The sequence below is a fragment of the Osmerus mordax genome, chromosome 21, assembly GCF_038355195.1.
Source record: "Osmerus mordax isolate fOsmMor3 chromosome 21, fOsmMor3.pri, whole genome shotgun sequence".
NCBI classification, from domain to species: domain Eukaryota; kingdom Metazoa; phylum Chordata; class Actinopteri; order Osmeriformes; family Osmeridae; genus Osmerus; species Osmerus mordax.
Window position 1 is genome coordinate 11621855 of NC_090070.1, and position 20405 is coordinate 11642259.

The following is a 20405-nucleotide window of genomic DNA, read 5'->3' on the forward strand; positions in this document are numbered from 1 at the left end:
CAACACACACACTACACAACACAGACACCATGTGCAACCCACACTGTACAACACACACTGTACAACACACACTACACAACACACACTGTACAACACACACTGTACAACACACACTGTACAACACACACTACACAACACACACTGTACAACACACACTGTACAACACACACTGTACAACCCACACTGTACAACACACACTACACAACACACACTGTACAACACACACTGTACAACACACACTACACAACACACACTGTACAACACACACTGTACAACACACACTGTACAACTCACACTGTACAACACACACTACACAACACACACTGTACAACCCACACTGTACAACCCACACTACACAACACACACTTGTACAACCCACACTGTACAACCCACACTGTGCAACCCACACTGTACAACACTCAGATGCAGCAAACACTATACAGTACATGCCCACTACACAACGCACGGGCACACACACACACACGCACACACAAACCCATTCTGCTGGTGTGAATGTGACGTCTGACTGATCACGGTATGGTGGGACGAGGCAGGGGACGTCTTCAGTGTATAAAAGTGATTCATACATTTGATTGGTCAGCCTGATCTCTGAAAGCACCCCAGTGTCCACTCATCCAGTACACCCTTCGTTTTTATCGTTTTTCCTCCTCTTCCTCCACTGGTCTCTTTTATGAGCCTCGCTCTCTCCGGCCCCCGTCGACCATTTTGGATCTTTAGACCAGATCGTGATGATGTCTGGCAGCCATTTTGGATCTTTAGACCAGATCGTGATGATGTCTGGCAGCCATTTTGGATCTTTAGACCAGATCGTGATGATGTCTGGCAGCCATTTTGGATCTTTAGACCAGATCGTGATGATGTCTGGCAGCCATTTTGGATCTTTAGACCAGATTGTGATGATGTCTGGCAGCCATTTTGGATCTTTAGACCAGATCGTGATGATGTCTGGCAGCCATTTTGGATCTTTAGACCAGATCGTGATGATGTCTGGCAGCCATTTTGGATCTTTAGACCAGATCGTGATGATGTCTGGCAGCCATTTTGGATCTTTAGACCAGATCGTGATGATGTCTGGCAGCCATTTTGGATCTTTAGACCAGATCATGATGATGTCTGGCAGCCATTGCGGGTTCGACCCCCCCCTGGGGGCAGTTTCCTGAGTTATGACTGTCTGGGAAGAAACTAATGAGTGTGTGTATGAAGGTGTGTGTTTAGGGGTACATGAGTGTGTGTGTAGAGAGGGAGAGGGAGGAAGGGAGTGAGGAGGGGTTGGGGGGGCTGGTAAGGTCTGTGGAGTCTCATCAAGAGAGGATCGATTTGTGAATAAAAATGATGACTCCTCTGTTGGAGGAGGGAGGAGGAGGAGGAGGAGGGGGGGGGAGGGGGAGAAGGCCCTCCACAGGGTAGAACGGAGGAGGAGGAGTTGGGACATGGTCAGAGAGAAGATTTAGAGGTTGTTGTGTGTCAGAATGACACAGAGGCAACACACTGTTTGGCTGGCTGGAGATGGATTGTGTGTAGGTGTCTGTGTGTGTGTGGGGGGGGGGGAGAGAAAAGTGTGTGTGTGTGTGTGTGAGGAAGGAAGGGTTGGCTCCATGGAAGATTCAGTGCACTGAAGCTATTAAAGAGATGGAGAAGGCCAAACACACACACACACACACACACACACACACACACACACACACACACACACACACACACACATACTCTCTCAATAAGCTGATAGATTATGCAAGCGCTGGTGTATCTCTGAGCTTTCTCCACTAGTCTGTCCAGCACAACAGAGAGGTCAATCTATAGAGGACTGCATTCTGGTATTAAACCTAATAAAAAGATGCTTTATCTAGCTATGGATTTTTCTTTCTTTTCAGGTCTCACACACCAATAGCAAGGATAGGGCGCACGCACACACACACACACACACACACACACACCCACACCCACACACTCCTTTGGGAATACCTGACATTTTCTTGAAATTGATATGTGTGTATGCTAGCCTATAACCCATTTTCAAACAAACTTGCATCTTGATGGTCTTGATGGTGCAGAAACAATTTATGTAAATGTTTTGTCCTGGAGACTAAACCATGACTGACCTGTCACTGCCCCCGACACACACACACACACACACACACACACACACACACACACACACACACACACACACACACACACACATGCCCTGGAAAAGCCTGTTACACACTGATGTCAGCCAGGCATTAATGCTGACGCTCTCCTCACTGATACTATCTCTTTCCTCCCTTCTCTCCTCACCCTCTCTGTCTCAGTTCCTTCCAACCCTCCCTCTCTCTTCGCCTCCCTCCCTCTCTCTTCCCCTCCCTCTCTCTCTTCCCCTCCCTCTCTCTCTTCCCCTCCCTCTCTCTCTTCCCTTCCCTCTCTCTCTATCTCCAGGCAGATACAAGTGAAAGAGAGAAACAGTGGTGGTTGTTTTTTCCACCTAGCACAGAGCACTACCCCGTAATACTGCAGCTTGCATCCTTGTTTCATTTCCTTCCATCCTTCCTTCTCTCCTTCTTCCTTACTTGCCTCCTTGTTTAATTTCTTCCTTCCCATTTTCTCTCCTTCCTTCCTTGTTAAACTTCCCCCCTTTTCTCCATTTTGCCACCATCACTACTGTACCGTCAAAGACTACTTACCTGCCAGTAGAGGTCAGTAGTGAACTATAACAAGTCTCTCTTTTTACTAAGGTGTGTCTGTGCACATTGTATAGTGTACGACTTTCCCTACCTGAGAGCACTTTGCTATGTTCAAAGCACCAAGGTCACAATAACCAGTGCATTTGTGTGTGTCTGGAACAGAATAGAAATATTGTCTGTGTCCAAGAACAATCTTTTTAGGCACTGAACAACAGACCAGCGTGAAGCCAGGCCAGCATGAGAGACGGTACCTTACTGTAGGACTCCTAAGCTCTCGCTCCAGGCAGGGGTGGGCAATGGATGAGAAATGCTAATATGAATGGTGTCGTGTTTTTTGAAACATGCTTCAGAGAGGTGTTCGTGTGTGTGAAACATGCTTCAGAGAGGTGTGTGTGTGTGTGTGTGACACATGCTTCATAGAGGTGTGTGTGTGTGACGTGTTCATGGATCCTGGTTGACGATGTGTTCTTCTCCTGGTCCAGACGTACATCTTTACTGACGCAGAGGATGAAGACATCACCTCCAAAGGTCAGAGGACAAACTGACACCACCTCTGTTCCTACAGGGGCTGGTTCACACAGTACTTAGGTAATCATCTCTCTCTCTCTCTGTGTCTCTCTCTCTGTGTCTCTCTCTCTCTCTCTGTCTCTCTCTCTGTCTCTCTCTGTCTCTGTCTCTCTCGCTCTCTGTCTCTCTCTCTCTCGTCCTCCAGGTTTTAACATGGTAGTGACAGCCTGTCCGTCAGACCACAGTCACCAGGCCCTGTCCTGCAAGATGTCTGCAGAGTACGATCACTTCATAGCCTCCGACAAGAGGTAGGAGCCGTGTGTGTGTGTGTGAACGAGCAGTGGTTGCTCTGGGATTCAACTTTTTATGTTAATGTTGTTGCTGTTGTGTGTGTCAGTACATTCTATGTTGTTTCTGATGTGGTCTGCCTGCATGTGAAAGCATCTGTGTGTGTGTGCAGATGGCTGTGTCACGTAGACTATCTGTGTGTGTGTGCAGATGGCTGTGTCACGTAGACGACGATAACTACGTGAACCCTGGAGCCCTCCTCGCCCTCCTCTCCTCCTTCCCCCCCGACGGAGACGTGTACCTGGGCAAGCCCAGCCTCGACCGCCCCATCACGGCCCACGAGGTGCTGGAGGGCAACAAGACGGTCAGCTCCCATGATGCTTTGCAGGGCCGGGGTTGTTGTTTATTCCGAGAACGGATCTTTTCCCTCCCTCCCTCCTCCCCTCCCTCCCTCCCTCCCTCCCTCCCTCCCTCCCTCCCTCCCTCCCTCCCTCCCTCCCTCCCTCCCTCCCTCCCTCCCTCCCTCCCTCCCTCCCTCCCTCCCTCCCTCCCTCCTCCCCTACCTACCTCCCACGTGGCAGACATCTCCCTCCCTCCCTTCTCTTTCTGTCTTTCCTTCTTTTTCTTCCCTTCCGTTCCTTCTACATCCCTTTCCAACCTGTCTCCTTCCTCCTCCCAGGCTCCCTTGCCTTCCACCATCCCCCTTGGCATGCTAACAACCTCCCTTCTTCCTCCCACAGCCCTCCCCCCCTCCCTCCCGTCCTCCGTAGCTGTCCACTGGTCTAACACGATGGTGGATCGGATTAAGTCCGTGAGCGTCGAGGCCCCTGTTGTGACCCGCTCCTCCATGTTTAGGTCCATGTCTGCAGGCAGACCACCTGGTCAACACCGATCCATATCTAATCAGCCTCCTCTCCCGTCCTCACCACAGCACCGGGTATCGACCCCCCCTTGTGTCTTCCTCCTCCCCCCACAGTGTCCTCACCAGGGGAAGGGAGGGAGGGGGGCAGGACAGGGGGATGGAGAGGGGAGGAAGGAGAGACGGGGATGAAGATGGGGGGGATCGAGGGGGAAGGCGAGGGAGGAGGGAGGGATGTTTCTCTGCATGCAGTAAGGGTTTTCTAACTGGATGATCGATGAGTGATTACAGCCCCATATTGATCCCATCTGTCTCAAGTCCTGTAGTGGTGGGGGGGTGGGGGGCGGGGCGGCTGGATGGGGGGTCTCTACTATGGTTGGGGGAGGAGGGGGGGGGGGGGGGGGAGGGGTTTCAAACGACTCAATTGACTGCCGTTACTTTAAGAATAGACATGCTGCCCACACACTGGAGTGCATGTGTGTTTGAACACGTCTGTGTGTGTATGTGTGACAGAGAAAATGTGTTTGAGGGTTTCAGTGAATGTAGTTGGTGTGTGTGTGTGTGTGTGTGTGAGGGTTTCAGTGAATGTAGTTGGTGTGTGTGTGTGTGTTGTGTGTGGCGTTCCCTCCCAGTGGGATGCGGGTGTGTTGGTAGTTAAAGTGCATCTTAGATCCACAGTGTGTGTGTGTGTGTGCGGCTGGTGTGTGCGTCTGCCTCAGCGCTCCCCAGGGTCCTCCTCCGGACACCCAGCCAGACATCCATCTGAAGATCCATACACATGTAGTACCCCCCTCCACTCTCCACCTCTCTCTCTGTTTCCCTCTCCGTCTCTCTTTCCCTGTATTTCTCTCTCCCTCTCCCTCTCTACTGTCTCGTCTCCTCTCTTTCTCTGTCATCTTTCAACTCTCTTGTCACTCTTTCTCCTTACCCTCCGCCCCATTTTCCTCTTCTCCACGTCTCTATTCATCCACATACTGTACTGTCTGTACTTTCTCTTTTCTCTCCTCCTCCTCCCCCCCACTAGCTCATATGTGCTGTGATTGGAGGACTGCCAGCTCATCTGTGCTGTGATTGGAGAGACGTCCTGCCCTCGCTAACCATCTCTTAACGGATCCACTTGACAAACACTATACAAATATTAGACTGTCTGTGTCATCGAACACCGCACGGTGTACTGTAATCTATTATTCCTTTAATCTACTTGAGGAATACCAAACAAATGTTGATGATGCCGTATTATCTACTTGAGAAATGATGGTACCAAGCGCAGATAGATTATCATGTTGTTGAATGTTAACAGGAACACCTGTCAGGCTTGTTTACCAAGTAAATAATGTACGAGCCTGTTAACTTTGGAAATGAGGTACTTTGTTGGATCGTAAGCTGCATGTATTGAATTAAGAGAGTGTGTGTGTCTGTTCCAGAGAGAGGTGAAGTTCTGGTTTGCCACAGGAGGAGCTGGCTTCTGTCTGAGTCGCAGACTGGCAGAGAAGATGAAGCCCTGGGCCAGGTGAGAGAGAGGGGGGAGGGAGGGGGGGGAGGGAGGTGGAGAGAGAGAGAGGGGGAGGGGGAGGTGGAGAGAGAGAGAGAGAGAGAGAGAGAGAGAGAGAGAGAGAGAGAGAGAGAGAGGGGGGGGGAGGGAGGTGGAGAGAGAGAGAGAGAGAGACAGAGAGGGGGGGGTGGGGGAGGGAGGTGGAGAGAGAGAGAGGATAGGGAAGATGGTGGAAGTGGAGTAGAGAGGGAGGTGGAGACAGAAGGAGGGAAGGTGAGATTGGGAGGAAAGCAGAGGGAGATGATTTCTTTTTTTTGTAACTGTGTGTGTGTCTATTTGTAACTGAGTGTGTGTGTCTATTTGTAACTGTGTGTGTGTGTGTGCGGCCAGCGGCCCCAGGTTCGAGCAGACGTCAGCAGTGATCCGTCTCCCTGACGACTGCACGGTGGGCTTCATCGTGGAGCTCAGGCTGGGCATTCCCATGATGCACTGCTCTTCCTTCCACTCCCACCTGGAGAACCTGCTGCTGCTCTCACCCAGTAGCATCCCCCTGCAGGTACACACACACATACACCTGCAGGTACACACACACACACCTGCAGGTACACACACACACACCTGCAGGTACACACACACACACACCTGCAGGTACACACACACACACACCTGCAGGTACACACACACACACCTGCAGGTACACACACACAAACATGCCAGCTTCACACATGCATGTAATGTGTGTGTCCTCTCCAGGTGACTCTGAGTTATGGTGTGTTTGAGAACAAGATGAACAGTGTTGAGCTGAAGGGTGTGTTCTCCAAAGAAGACGATCCTTCCAGGTCAGTCGCTTGCTCGCTCGCTCTCTCTCAAACACACACACCTGCTCAAGGACACAATTCCATACAATTTCACCATCTCTCTGAGAAAAAAAATGCCATTATAACTAGATAGGTACGAGGTACACAAACCTACTTAATGGTACAGAAGCTTATCCATATGCGTTTTTAAGTATAAACATGTGCAGTTTATACATGAAAACAGTGTAACCTTCTATGTTTATGACACTATACGAGTGTGTCGTTCCTTCCATACATGCATCCTGTGTACTACAGCCTCCTGACGGTGTAGTGTGGCACCCTTCTCCACTTCCCTTCAGACTTTCGTTATGTTTTTCCATTTTATGAGGGCTGAAAGCCATCGGGGATTTTAAGTCGGCGTGGAAACAACAAAAGCTTTTAGTCTCCTGAGGCTCCCTCCCTCCCTCCCTCCCCCCCTCCCCCCCTCCCACGCGGCAGACATCTCAGACCATCGTCAGCAGTGTTCTCAGTGTTCCTCCTGTTAGCAGTGTGTCGTATGTGCTCAGATGAAACACCACCTGACCAGGCCTCACCTTTCTGCTGTTTTTATTTTTCGTTGTTGCCAGGTTTAAGAGCGTTCACTGTTTGCTGTATCCTTTCACAAGCTGGTGTCCTTGAGTTTGCCCCTGAAGAACTCCAGTTCCCAGCAGTGCCTGGGGTATTCTGGAAGACGTCATTGGCTACGGTGGAGTCTGGACTTCCTGGTTATTGAAGATCTTGTTGGACATGAACTGGGATATTAATTCAATGTCAATTTTAAATCGAACAAAAAGGATAACCACCCAGGACACCTGACCTCAGAGAGGACCAGGAAATGTCCTTGGGGTGGAGTTGCTCATCATCTCACCTAGAAAACAGGCCTTCTGTTGAAACTAGACCTTGCCTTGACACAAAATGGCCATCTATTCAAGACGTCAGCAGGGTATTAATGCAGTGATATTTCAGAGCACTTCAACATGAGCACTAGTGTACAGTATATTTTGAGGTGTTTATATTAGTTGACTAGCGAACCAATCAAATATGAATGATGTTTTACCTTCATGAAAAACTTCAAATTAGATTTTTATATGACTGCAAAATGACGTGATCTACTGTACTGTGCAATTTATTTGTGAGTGTGAGACTGCGTTTGTGTGTGTGTGCGCGCTTGTTCCTCATCAGTTGTGACTCACGATGAATGTTGCACAAAGAGACCTCATGCAACACTCTCTCTCTCTCTGTCTCTGTCTCTCTCTGTGTCTCTGTCTCTCTCTGTCTGTGTCTGTCTGTCTGTCTGTCTCTCTCTCTCTCTCTCTCTCTCTCTCTCTCTCTCTGAGTGAGATATCATAGGCTGAATAAATGAAGCTGTTGTCACGGTGCTACTGAAGTCTTGAGTGGTGATATTTTTTCATTCTTCTTCAACCTTCAGTCCACAGAGTACTTTCAATGTGAAGGAAAGTACAATAGAGAAGCAAACACAAGCTGACTGTGTGTGGTCAGACACCACAGCAGTCATTCTCTGACCTGTAACACGAGGGTCTTCTGTCAGAAGCAAGAGAGGAATACTAGAGTGAGTGACGTGTGTGTGTGTGTGGGAATACAAGAGTCTGTGTGTGTTTGTTCTCTCTCCATGTTGCCGTCTCCAGCGGAGCGTAGGCCCCCTAACCCTCCTGTTTCCCAGGTGAATACACAGAAACAGAGAACGGCTTACTCATCCATGCCCCCACCACCCCTGCACGCACGCACGCACACACACACTGCCTCTCTACCACGCACTCAACTTCTGCACCACACACACACCACCTCTGCACCACACACACCCCTGTACAGCACCTCTGTCCTGCGTGTGGGTGAGAGGGAGGTGCCAGTATATAAACCCACGAGCACATGGCAGGGGCTGGGGGAGGGTTAATGGACCAGGGCAGTTATAGGTCTGTCACTGAGGCATGAACACACACACGCACATGCCCATCCCCACAGGCTAGCCCTCAACTCCAACGCTGTAATCTCACATTCAGACCAGCTCATAAAAGCATCTATTAAGATCATAAAAGAGGTTCTCTCTCACTCACATACACACACACACACACACACACACACACATAGCAATTCAGTTCCCTGAAACACGCACTCTCCATCTGACACACACAAACACACACACTCAAGGCAGGCTGTGCATCAGGGCGCAGAGTCCGTCAGGGAGAGAGGACGTGGACAGGTTAACCCTGCCAGACCCATCCAGCCCATCACAGAGCAGTGATGACCCTGCCACGCTCAGACCCATCCAGCCCATCACAGAGCAGTGACGACCCTGCCACGCTCAGACCCATCCAGCCCATCACAGAGCAGTGATGACCCTGCCACGCTCAGACCCATCCAGCCCATCACAGAGCAGTGATGACCCTGCCACGCTCAGACCCATCCAGCCCATCACAGAGCAGTGGACGACCCTGCCACGCTCAGACCCATCCAGCCCATCACAGAGCAGTGATGACCCTGCCACGCTCAGACCCATCCAGCCCATCACAGAGCAGTGATGACCCTGCCACGCTCAGACCCATCCAGCCCATCACAGAGCAGTGACGACCCTGCCACGCTCAGACCCATCCAGCCCATCACAGAGCAGTGACGACCCTGCCACGCTCAGACCCATCCAGCCCATCACAGAGCAGTGACGACCCTGCTACGCTCAGACCCATCCAGCCCATCACAGAGCAGTGATGACCCTGCCACGCTCAGACCCATCCAGCCCATCACAGAGCAGTGACGACCCTGCCACGCTCAGACCCATCCAGCCCATCACAGAGCAGTGACGACCCTGCCACGCTCAGACCCATCCAGCCCATCACAGAGCAGTGATGACCCCCCCCCCCCCCCCCAGTCGGCAGAGGACGTGCTCGTGAAAGCCCTCTCTCTCCCGCTCCAGTGCGTCGCTTGCCCTCGTTAGCGCCTCGCGTCGCTGTGTGATCCGGGACAGGGGTTGTGCTTGATCTGATTAGAGTGTGTGTGTGTGTACGTCCCAGATCAAGAGGGAGAGCGACAGTCCTCGTGTTAGACGTCGTTTTAGGACAGTGAATTGCTCTTTGTGTGTGTGTGTGTAGTGTTTTGAGTGTAACGCTTTCCAGACCAGCATTGCCTCCATTAGACTGTGACTCAACAACCCTCAACTCTAGTGCCATGGAGACTGAAAAGGGGGAGAAGAGAAGAATGGAGAGAGAGGGAGTGTGTGGGCGGAGATGAAGGGGATGGAAAGATGGAGAGTGGAGGAGAGAGGTGGAGGAGAGAGAGTGGGAGAGAGAGGTGGAGGAGAGGTGGAGGAGAGAGAGTGGGAGAGAGAGGTGGAGGAGAGAGGTGGAGGAGAGAGGTGGAGGAGAGAGGTGGAGGAGAGTGAGTGGAGGCTGAGTAAGCGCTTGTCTCCCAGACGTGTCTCCCTCTACCGCTCACGTCTACTGAGAGATCTGTAGTCCAGCCCTCACATCTGCTTTCACAAGTCTCTCCCTCCCCCTCTTTCCTCTCTCTTCCCCTCTCTCTCTCTCTCTCTCCCACCTCCCTCTCAGTGTCTCCCCTCCCTCTCTCTCTCCCTCCTCCAACACAATGAAACCCCAAACAAAAACCGTGGCCAGATCCCAACAGCGAGACGGATGGCGAGGAGGGAGGGATGGAGGGAGGGAGGCGGGGGGAGGGAGTGAGAGAGGGAGGGGGGTGAGGGAGGGTGGGAGGGAGGGGAGGGAAGGAAGGAAGTCCCAGAGACAGATGGTGAGGGAACGAGGGAGATCCTCTTCATTGACAAAAACAAAACAACGGAAGGACTCGGCCATTAGTGAGGGCGCCCTACCTCTCGCAGCCAGCAGGGAGCAGCACAGCGCCTCATCCAACATTCAGGCACCGTCATGGCATTCTGGAACCAAACTCAGACAATAGGACATTGTGTACCACCAGAGTATCTATGTATTGATGTGTGTGTGTGTGTGAGAGAGACCTGACACTGAGGATACACAGCGAGGCTCTTCGGTGTTCCACCCGTGTCATGGAATTGGATCAGTCACTCACTCTAATGAGCGCAGCGACACTGAGAGTGCGTGTCTCGAGGGTCTGTCTAGTGGTTAGAGGATGGAGGGATGGAGGGATGGGGGCAGCAGATGGAGAGAGGGAGAAGGGTGGAAGAGGAGAAGGGAGAAACGGGGAGAGTGGGGAAGAGAGATGTCAGTGTGTGTGTGTGTGTGTGTGTCTGTCTGTCTGTATGGGACTTCTCAGTTCCCAATGGATTGTTATTAGTCATATTGTCTCATTTACCAAGTCTCATTTACCAAGTCAGGCAGGAAGTGACTGAGAGAACTGCCTGGTTAGAAATGTGTGTGTGTGTGTTGACATGTTCAGGACAGGAGGGTGTAAGGGACCTCACATGGCAGGGGTCTAGTCTAGCTGGCCTAGAGCTTCTAGCAGGTGTTAATATATGTGTGTGTGTGTCTCTGGGTCTCTCTCCCTTTGTCTTTCTCTTATTTTACATTTCATCCCCTCTCTCTCTCTCTCTCTCTCCCTCCTTCGCTCTCTCTCTTTCTCTGTTTCCCCCTCACTTCCCCCTTCTCCTTCCATCTCTCTCTCTCCATCACCCTCCCTCTCCAGATGTTAGATTAATGCCTCCTGACATTTTACATTTTGCCATCCAGGCTGGCTCGTCCCGCGGGCTTTCCTGGTGTTCCAGAGCGTTCCGGAGCATGGCATTCCGTAGTTTCCTCACGCCCCCGTTGCTGTGGCGACCGTGTGTCCACTCAGCGTGCCTGTGGAGTAAGTTAAGGACTGTTAAAGTGTGTGTGTGCGTGTCCCACAGGGAGACGGAAGTGTGTGTGTGTGTGTGTCCCAGACGGAGACATAGAGGTGTGTGTGTGTGGTTGATTGAAAAACGTGATAGCAAACCCACCTGGATGTTAAAGAACCACTCAATTAGGACCCCTTCATGAACAGCTGGGGAGATGAAAACACACAGACCTTTCAGTGAGAGAGAGGTGGAGAGATCAGCTATGTATATATCTCTAAAGAAGTCAGAGGAAGACTAGCTGTGATGAGTGAGGGAGCAGTATTTCTCTCTCTCTCCCCTTCGCTCCCCTGCTTTGTCTGCACTGCTGCCCCCTGTCTTGGCACACCTCTCTCTTCTTCTCTCTTTCTATCCTCCCCCCACCTCTCTCCGTCTCCTTTTTTCTCTCTCTCTCTCCTCCCCCCATCTCTCTCCGTCTCTCTCTCTCTTTCGCTTCGCCTCGCTGCTGCTCCCCGTTGCCATGGGAACCCACGGACCGGGGAGTGGAGGGATTGTAAAGTGAGCTGCCCCCCCCCCTTTCCTCACTTCCTCCCTCTATTCCTCTCTTCCTCTTCCTCCCTCTCTCCTTTACGAACTCCATTTTATTCTCAGCACCCTTCCACCACTCTCTCCTCCCCCAGCCTCCTTCTCCCCCTCTCCTCTCTCTCCTCCCCCAGCCTCTTTCTCCCCCCTCTCCTCTCTCTCCTCCCCCAGCCTCCTTCTGCCCCCTCTCCTCTCTCTCCTCCCCCAGCCTCTTTCTCCCCCCCTCTCCTCTCTCTCCTCCCCCAGCCTCCTTCTGCCCCCTCTCCTCTCTCTCCTCCCCCAGCCTCTTTCTCCCCCCTCTCCTCTCTCTCCTCCCCCAGCCTCTTTCTCCCCCTCTCCTCTCTCTCCTCCCCCCAGCCTCTTTCTCCCCCCTCTCCTCTCTCTCCTCCCCCAGCCTCCTTCTCCCCCCCTCTCCTCTCTCTCTCCTCCCCCAGCCTCTTTCTCCCCCCTCTCCTCTCTCTCCTCCCCAGCCTCTTTCTCCCCCTCTCCTCTCTCTCCTCCCCCAGCCTCCTTCTCCCCCCTCTCCTCTCTCTCCTCCCCCAGCCTCTTTCTCCCCCCTCTCCTCTCTCTCCTCCCCCAGCCTCCTTCTCCCCCTCTCCTCCCCCAGCCTCTTTCTCCCCCCTCTCTCCTCTCTCTCCTCCCCCAGCCTCCTTCTCCCCCCTCTCCTCTCTCTCCTCCCCCAGCCTCCTTCTCCCCCTCTCCTCTCTCTCTCTCCCCCAGCCTCTTTCTCCCCCCTCTCCTCTCTCTCTATTTCTCTTTCCCTCTACTGCCCCCCTCTCTCCTTCCCCACTTCTCTCTCTCTCTCTACCCGTTCTCACCTCTTTCCCCCTCTCCTCTCTGACCCCTCTCTCTCCCCTCCCTCCTCTTTTATCCTTTTTCTCTTTCCCTCCTACAGTTGATCTCCCTGTCTGTCTTCTCTCTCCTCAGGACTCTCATATCTCTTTCTTCACCTCCCTCCAAGTGTTCCTTTCTGTATCTACGCCTACCTCTTCCTCCCCCTGTTCCTCTCTCCCTCTCTGTTTCTCTCCCTCTCCAGCCTGTGTTGTTGAGTTATCGACAAACCCTCCAGCACTCCCACAAATTAAAACATATTTCATCCGGCGTGAAATCTACAATGAGCCATTAAAATACAGGGGCTTTCCCCACTTTTCTTTCTTTCTCTTGGCTCTCTCTCTCTCTCCCTCGCTCTCTTCAGTATGGTTCTGAGTGGCACGTACACCTCTGACACCTTCAGCCCTGGGCCTAACAGTGGAGCTGCTTATTAAAGAAACTACCATTTTAAAACAAAAGAGGGAAGTCTCCATTTCTGTCCTGTTAGTCTCCACCTTTCTCTCTCCAACTCTCTCTCTCTCTCTCTCTCTCTCTCTCTCTCTCTCACCCTCTAACTCTCTCTAACTCTCCCTCTCTCTCTAACTCTCACTCCCTCCCTCCCACTCTCTCTCTCTCCGTCTCTCTCTCTCCAACTCTCTCTCTCCAACTCTCTCTCTCTCTCCACTCTCTCTCTCTCTCCAACTCTCTCTCTCTGTCTCTCTCTCTACTGTCTCTCTCTCTCTCTCTCTCTCTCTCTCTCTCTCTCTCTCTCTAACTGTCTCTCTCTCTCCTCTCTCTCTCTCTCTCTCTCTCTCTCTCTCTCTCTAACTGTCTCTCTCTCTCTCTCTCTCTAACTCTCTCTCTCTCAATCATTGTCTTTTTTCTTTGTCTTTGTTCCCCCTCTCTCTCTTTCTTTTTATTTAAAGGGACAAGAATATACTTTTCTTTCTCTCCATGTATGTCACACACCTTCTCTCCTCCCATTCTCCATCCAGGCTGGCCTCCTGTCAGTCTCTCTGTCTCGCCCCACGTCATCCATCCCATCCCACTCTGGGAACATGACAGGAAAATGAGCAGCGGTTGCCACGGTTATCAACATGTATGTATGGAACGGCGTTGGACAGGTTAGCAACCGTATCCTGGACAAGCATCACAGAGAACAAAGATCGTGTGTGTGTGTGTGTCCTAGTTTTGACCAGCAAGAACAGAGCAATATTTGCCCCTGACCTCGCCTGATTGGTTGATTCATGGTCGGGCGCAGGCAGGTAATTGGAGGATGACAGTGGTGGGAATGCTGGACCGAGATGATTGATGTTGCACTTCTGTCTGAAGTTGCTGTACCTAAGACGTGTTGGTGTGTGTGTGGGAATGTGTGTTTGTGTATGGGACTGTGTGAGTGTGTGTGCAAGAGTTTGTGTTTGTGCTTGCTTGTGTGTGTGTGTGTGTGTGTGGATGAAGGGGGGCGTAAAAACAAGAGATACGAGGGGGACAGTTGTGTATGTTCCTGTGTGTGTGTGTGTGAGTGCTTATGTTCCTGTTTGTGTGTGTGTGTTTGAGAGAGTCTCTTATAAGCAGCAGCCGCAGGCTAGCCCAGACGAGCCCCCTCAGGGCTCTGCTGAGCCACCATGGAGAACTATCTGATGCAGTTTCACCACCTCGCCTTTCCAACCTATAGGCACAGAAGGCAACCTCAGCTTCATAATCATAGCCATAATGGAGCAGTACCCTATAGATTTTTATCAAGCTTTCTAGACACATTTTTGCCATTTTCCCATTCAATTAGTAGAGAAGGCAATCCAAAAAAATGAGTACAACAGAGCCCAAATGAAAGCATGCTGCATCGCATCATTCAGGAAGGGGAGTGAATCATGAACCAGTCCCCTATTGATCCAAAATGCCCCCCATCCACAGTTTCACTACTCCTCTCACGGTTCACCCAACACCACAGTAGGGAGTTGCGAGGACTAATGACAGGCCAACACACACTGAGACAATGATGATAATGATGATGATGATGATGACGACGACAGGGTAAAGAGTGACATGTCAGGGGAGCTATCAAAAAGACAATATATTGACGACATTAGCTTGTGGATTAGCATGGTGGCTCGGAGATAATAGCTGGCGATGTGTCTACTTAGGACCCGCTGTGACTAGGATAAGGGACAGGGAGGGTTGCATGGCTGAAACACACACTGAGTCTTGAAGATGAACACATAGACACAGTGGAGACACACACACACACATAATGATTGCCAATCAGTGTTTGCTCTCACCAAGCCTCTAATGTTGCCACTGGGCGAGGAGCGCATCACTTGTCATTCTGGCTGTGAGTATGCATATAGGCCTACCTTTAGCTTAGCATCCCCACTGGCTGAAAAATACTGTTTTTCTTTCATGGTCTTGTATGGGGTCTGTACGTGCCTTGCGATTGTGTGGCTCCGGTGATGTGCCTTGTATATGATCTGAAACCTGCGTTTTTCCGTTTCTGTGTTTCACTGTTTACACACGGCAATTGATATGCGTGTTAAAATAGAAAAACGATTTCTAGGTTTAGGGTCATGGTTACTGTTATGATTGGATTGAGTTCCGCAGAAGTTCCGAGCGATTAAACGCTGGTTAGCAATGTGCGTTCACATTGTCGACGACAAAGTTGACCACAAAAGCGTATAACGCTTCAAGCTGACTGTAGGTTAACCCTTGTGTTATCTTCGGGTCATTCTGACCCATCAGTCATTGTGACCCACCGTCGTATTGCGACAAATTTACCTCATACAAAAACAAAGTGAAGCAGTTTCTTTTAACTGTCGGGCTGTCTCAGACCCCCCACATTGGAATGGTTAAAAGAAAAGTATTTTTATTTGTTTTTGTATTGGGTAAAATTGGGTAAACACAACGATGGTTCGTTATGAACCTTTGGGTCATGTGACCCGAAGGCAGCACGAGGGGTTTACTCATTCTCTCCAGAGTGGATTCAAAGGACGCTAAGTCCACGAAGGCAGACCTTACATTTAGACATTTACATTTAGTCATTTAGCAGACGCTCTTATCCATAGCGACTTACAGTAAGTACAGGGACATTCTCCCCGAGGCAAGTAGGGTGAAGTGCCTTGCCCAAGGACACAACGTCATTTTGCAAGGCCGGGAATCGAACCAACAACCTTCTGCTTAATAGCCCAACTCCCTAACCGCTCAGCCATCTGACCTTACAACAGAATATAAAAGACTGGAATGAACCAATAGAATACAACCTAGTAAAACACAATAGAGTGGACGTTCATAAAAGTAAAAGGTTAGATGTGATTGGACAATGGGGAGTTCTTCTTCATACGTGAGTAGGGATGGGTATCGAGAACCGGTTCTTGTTTAGAACCGGTTCCCAGTGAATCTATTCCTTGGAATCGTTAGCAAAAATTCCTTAACGATTCTGTTAACGATTCTCTGTGCCGTTAAACAATTAAAATGCTAAGTTTAATAATGGATTAAAAATCGATATGCTTATTTTAATAATGGGACACGCGAACGTCTGTCTGAATAAAATATAAAAGTTTGCGCGTAGACAGACTGCAGCAAACATGGCAACTAAGAAGCGTTCTAAAGTTTGGTTGTATATCACATGACAAAATGACAACAACGCCACTTGTAACGCGTGTAAAAAGTCTATTCGTCGAAGGGAGGAAATACTACAAATATGAAGAAGTATTTGAACACACAGCATGGAATGAAGTTACTGGAACGTCATGTGTTCGATGCATGCAGCAGCGCAGCTAACGTCATCTCTAACTATCTAAGGTAGAGCTAAATGCTCAAAAGTGATCACAACCACTAGTTACTGTGTGAAGCAATTTGCCTTTATTGTGTGTAGTCGATCTAGTTTATCTTCTGTCCCGTCATTTGAAGCATACATATTAGCTCCGGCATTCGTCTCCCATTAGTAAGGAATCGAATCGATAAACAGGAATTGATAAGGAGTCGGAATTGTTAAAACCTTATCAATACGCATCCCTATACGTGAAGATATTGACCAAACAGCAGTATGATCACGACTCCTTGGGGACCAGTTCACCACTCTATCTCTTACTGTCTAGTTATCATTTGTAGTGTGTGTGTGTGTGTGTGTGTGTGTGTGTGTGTGTGTGTGTGTGTGTGTCCAGGCTCCAGTCTCTTCTTTATGAGCTCTCACAGCTGATAGTACTTAGCCACCCCCTTTAGGACCTAAGGCTAACAGAAAAACACTACCTCCGCTCCTCTCTCTCACTGTTATGTTGAGCTCTTCTCCCTCTGTGTGTGTGTGTGCCTGTGTGTGTGCTATGTGTGTGTGTCTGTGGATGTGTGTAAATGAAATTGTCATCTCAAAATCAAGTTCAAATGTGTTTGTTTGTGTGCGCTTGAGTTTTTAAGTTGATCCATCTGTCTGTGTGTCTCTCTGTGTGTGTTTGTGTGTGTGTGTGTGTGTGTAGTGTGTAGTGTGCGGCTCTGTCCCACAACTGATCAGACCATTGAGTTCCCTTCCAATAGCATCACACCAAGGTCCATTTCTCCTGCTTTCTATTTGCCAAAATCAGTCAACGGAAGATGTCTGCTGTCTGTACCACCCACCCCCCCCCCCCCCTCACACACACACACACACACACACCCTACAGGAATCTTTGTATTTGATCCACACCACCACATACATCTTAAGCCAGGCTACCTGAGCCAGAATGGAGTCCTCAGTTTCCCCCGCCTCAATGCTTTCCTTATAGGGTGGGAAGCCAATCCAACAACCCTTGTCTCCACAATGGGGCCACGCAGAAGGATTGGTTAGACAGTTTCACAGCTCCCATATTCAAGCTAATGGGGCTAAAAAGTCTGAATGAGACCCTGGTTGAACCGCCTAGTCTGTTTCCCAAGACACAGTTTCCTTTCCTCCAAGTCTTCCCTATGGGCCGAGAGCCAACCCACCAGCGTCGGAGCCGTAATGAATCACCCCACACTTTTCCCTCAATCCCTATCAAAGCTGAGCCCTCTATAAGGAAGAGGTCGCAACCCCCTTAACAACCAACCACTCATCAGGTCAAAGGTCAAACGCATCACTTGGTCGAGGCCAGGCAGAAGCGGAGGGGAAAACGATGATGACACAGTCCTGCTGTACTCGGCTAATCGTCACGCCGCCGTGAGGGTCAAAGGTCAAACTGGTGGGCAACGGAGTCGGCCGGGGAAAAAAAAAATGCGACAAGAAAAGACAACCGAAACGCCTGTGTTGCTATGGTGAGTGTCGTCTTGAGGCCGATCGGGGAATTACCAGGGCCGACTCCACCACTGCTCACGTTTTGTGATCATGAGTATGTATTTTATGGTGTTTTTTAAATGAATTTGTTAATTAAAATTGACTTATTTACTTAGTATGAGTGACAATTTTAATCTACTTTTTATTGAATGTTTCTTTTTTTTCTTCTTTTTACGGCCCACTTTTCAGTCACTCCTGCTTGATGACTCATTCAGGAGAGAGAGAGAGAGAGAGGGGTAAAGAGTGAGAAGGAAAGGGAACCGTTTTGCGTAGTGTGAGAGTGAGAGAACATGATGGATTTGTGTTCAGAGAGAGAGAAAGAAAGAAAGAAAGAACAATAATTTTCCGTAGGAGAGGAGAGAAGAGAGAACACTAATTTCCTGTAGAGAGAGAAATTGCGCCAGTTATCGTGTGCCTGTGAGACAAAGGGACTAGATAATCACAGGAGGAAATGTATGGATCGTTCACTGGGTAACTGAATGGCATGGCATAACTGTCCTTTTCAGTCTGTCTTTTCATGAGTGTGGGTGTGTGGGTGTGTGCGTGTGTGCGTGTGTGCGCGCGTGCGTGCGTGTGTGTGTGCGTGCGTGTGCGTGCGAAAGTATTTCCACCCGAGGATAATGCAATGTGGTGTGTGTGGCGTGCATACACATCCAAACCAACATATGCTTGTTAGCGTGTGTGTGTGTGTGTGTGTGTGTGCTGCAATGTATACCCCAGCTGTATTCCCAACAAAACACCCTATACAATACGTCCCCTTTGGCTTTGAGATCTCTATCATCACCACATGCTGTTGGCAGCGTGGGCATGTTCGCTGTTTCCTTCAGGACCAGGGAGCAGAGCTCTTTATCTTGCCCACATTGGTTGTTCTCAGGCGGGTTGAGGGTTACGGATGACTGGGGAGGGTGGTAGTGTTGGTCTGGGGACAACAGAGCTACTAAGGCAAGCTGGGTCTGGACCCTGGAGGTGGATGTGTCATTTGTGTACCCCCCCCCCTCCCCCCCCCCCCCTCCCCCCCCCCACACCACACCACGCAAACTGATTTATGCTTGCATGCACACACACACATCTGTGCGTGCACACACACAGAGATGCAGACAGAAACAGAAACATGCACGCATATTCACACGAACACACACACACACTTTCTCTTTCTCTACTCTCACACACACCCTCTGGTTCTCTGGCACGCACTCTAGCTGTGTCCCCCGTCCTGATGAAGCTGTTCATAAGCTACGTCTTTGACGTGAAAGAACGATTAATTACATGCACGCTCTCATTTTCTTTCCGCCGGAGGAATACATCTTACGCTATCGGCCATGACGTCAGCGGTGCCCTGTCGGTCCATTCTCCGGGACTGTTGGTATGTGTGTGAATGTGTGTGTGTGTGTGTGTGTGTGTGAGCGCGCCCTTATGAACGCGCACGGGCGGTGGTAGCAGCCTGGGAGAACTCAACTACGTGCCCTGAGTTCCAAATCAGCTGCGCACACACACAGCACGCACCGGAACTCGGAGACACAAGTTGCACAACTGTTATGCGCCTACGCGATGTACGGTGATATCACCAGAGGCCGACTAGAGAATGGCACGGCAGAAAAACCGGGTGTCATCTTGACATGCGTAAGTCATTACGCTCATATCAAACACGGGGAATATGAGCGTTTTAGAACGACACATCTTCACTGTTGAATAACATCTCAAATAAACTAACGAACTGACCGTCACCAATAAATAAAAAACAGTAACTCGTTGCAGCAGCTTATAATGGTTTGGACCAACAGCAGAAGTATAGGCCTACCAGACATCTCTCGATCACCCCGATTCGGTGTCGTTTCTCCCATGATCCCTCGCTCTCTCTCCTCCGCTTACTTAGCTACTTATAATCGCCCTCTTTTCCTCCTATACCCTCCTCTCCCACTGCCATCCCTCCCTTCTCTTGCGCACTCAGTCTCTTCCTCTGTCTCGCTGTCCGAACACACTGCTCCGCCAGTGGATAACCTAGAACCTGCCGAATCTCTCTGACTGCACAGCAGCCTGTAACCTACGTTACCAGGGGAACACAGCAAGGTATGTTTAGACTCCGGATTAATATACTGTACATTTTGTATATGTATTTCTTCGGATTTTTTGCTACTTGGTTGCCTGATTTGTGTGGTGGGTTATTGCTTAAAAGATGCCTGACATTCTCGTTTTTGGCAAAGCAGCACTTGCTTGTATATTTGGGCTTTGCGAGTTTTTTTTGTGTTTAACCGGACTAGTGCCTCGTTCCACGTCTCCAAGTGAGAGTGCAGAGCGCCTAATTGCCCAGTAGAAGCTTTCACCGGACGG

The 20405-nt window shown here is 50.1% G+C and overlaps 2 protein-coding genes across 2 annotated transcripts in view; one reads left to right on the plus strand and one right to left on the minus strand.

Annotated features, from left to right (window-relative positions):
* The window catches only part of mfng (MFNG O-fucosylpeptide 3-beta-N-acetylglucosaminyltransferase), a 12654-nt gene extending 4621 nt beyond the window's left edge, over positions 1–8033 (plus strand). The window contains exons 2-8 of the mRNA XM_067259133.1: positions 3164–3209; positions 3394–3496; positions 3687–3840; positions 5760–5845; positions 6218–6383; positions 6581–6666; positions 7251–8033. Coding sequence (XP_067115234.1) covers positions 3164–3209; positions 3394–3496; positions 3687–3840; positions 5760–5845; positions 6218–6383; positions 6581–6666; positions 7251–7302 — 693 coding nt within the window. The 3' untranslated portion in view covers positions 7303–8033. The remainder of the gene's footprint in view (positions 1–3163; positions 3210–3393; positions 3497–3686; positions 3841–5759; positions 5846–6217; positions 6384–6580; positions 6667–7250) is intronic.
* An 8917-nt stretch (positions 8034–16950) lies between these two features.
* Positions 16951–20405, minus strand: part of LOC136965301 (dynein axonemal light chain 4) — a 20452-nt gene continuing 16997 nt past the window's right edge. Inside the window, exon 5 of the transcript XR_010879285.1 lies at positions 16951–16963. The gene's annotated coding sequence lies outside the window, so the exon portion shown is untranslated. The remainder of the gene's footprint in view (positions 16964–20405) is intronic.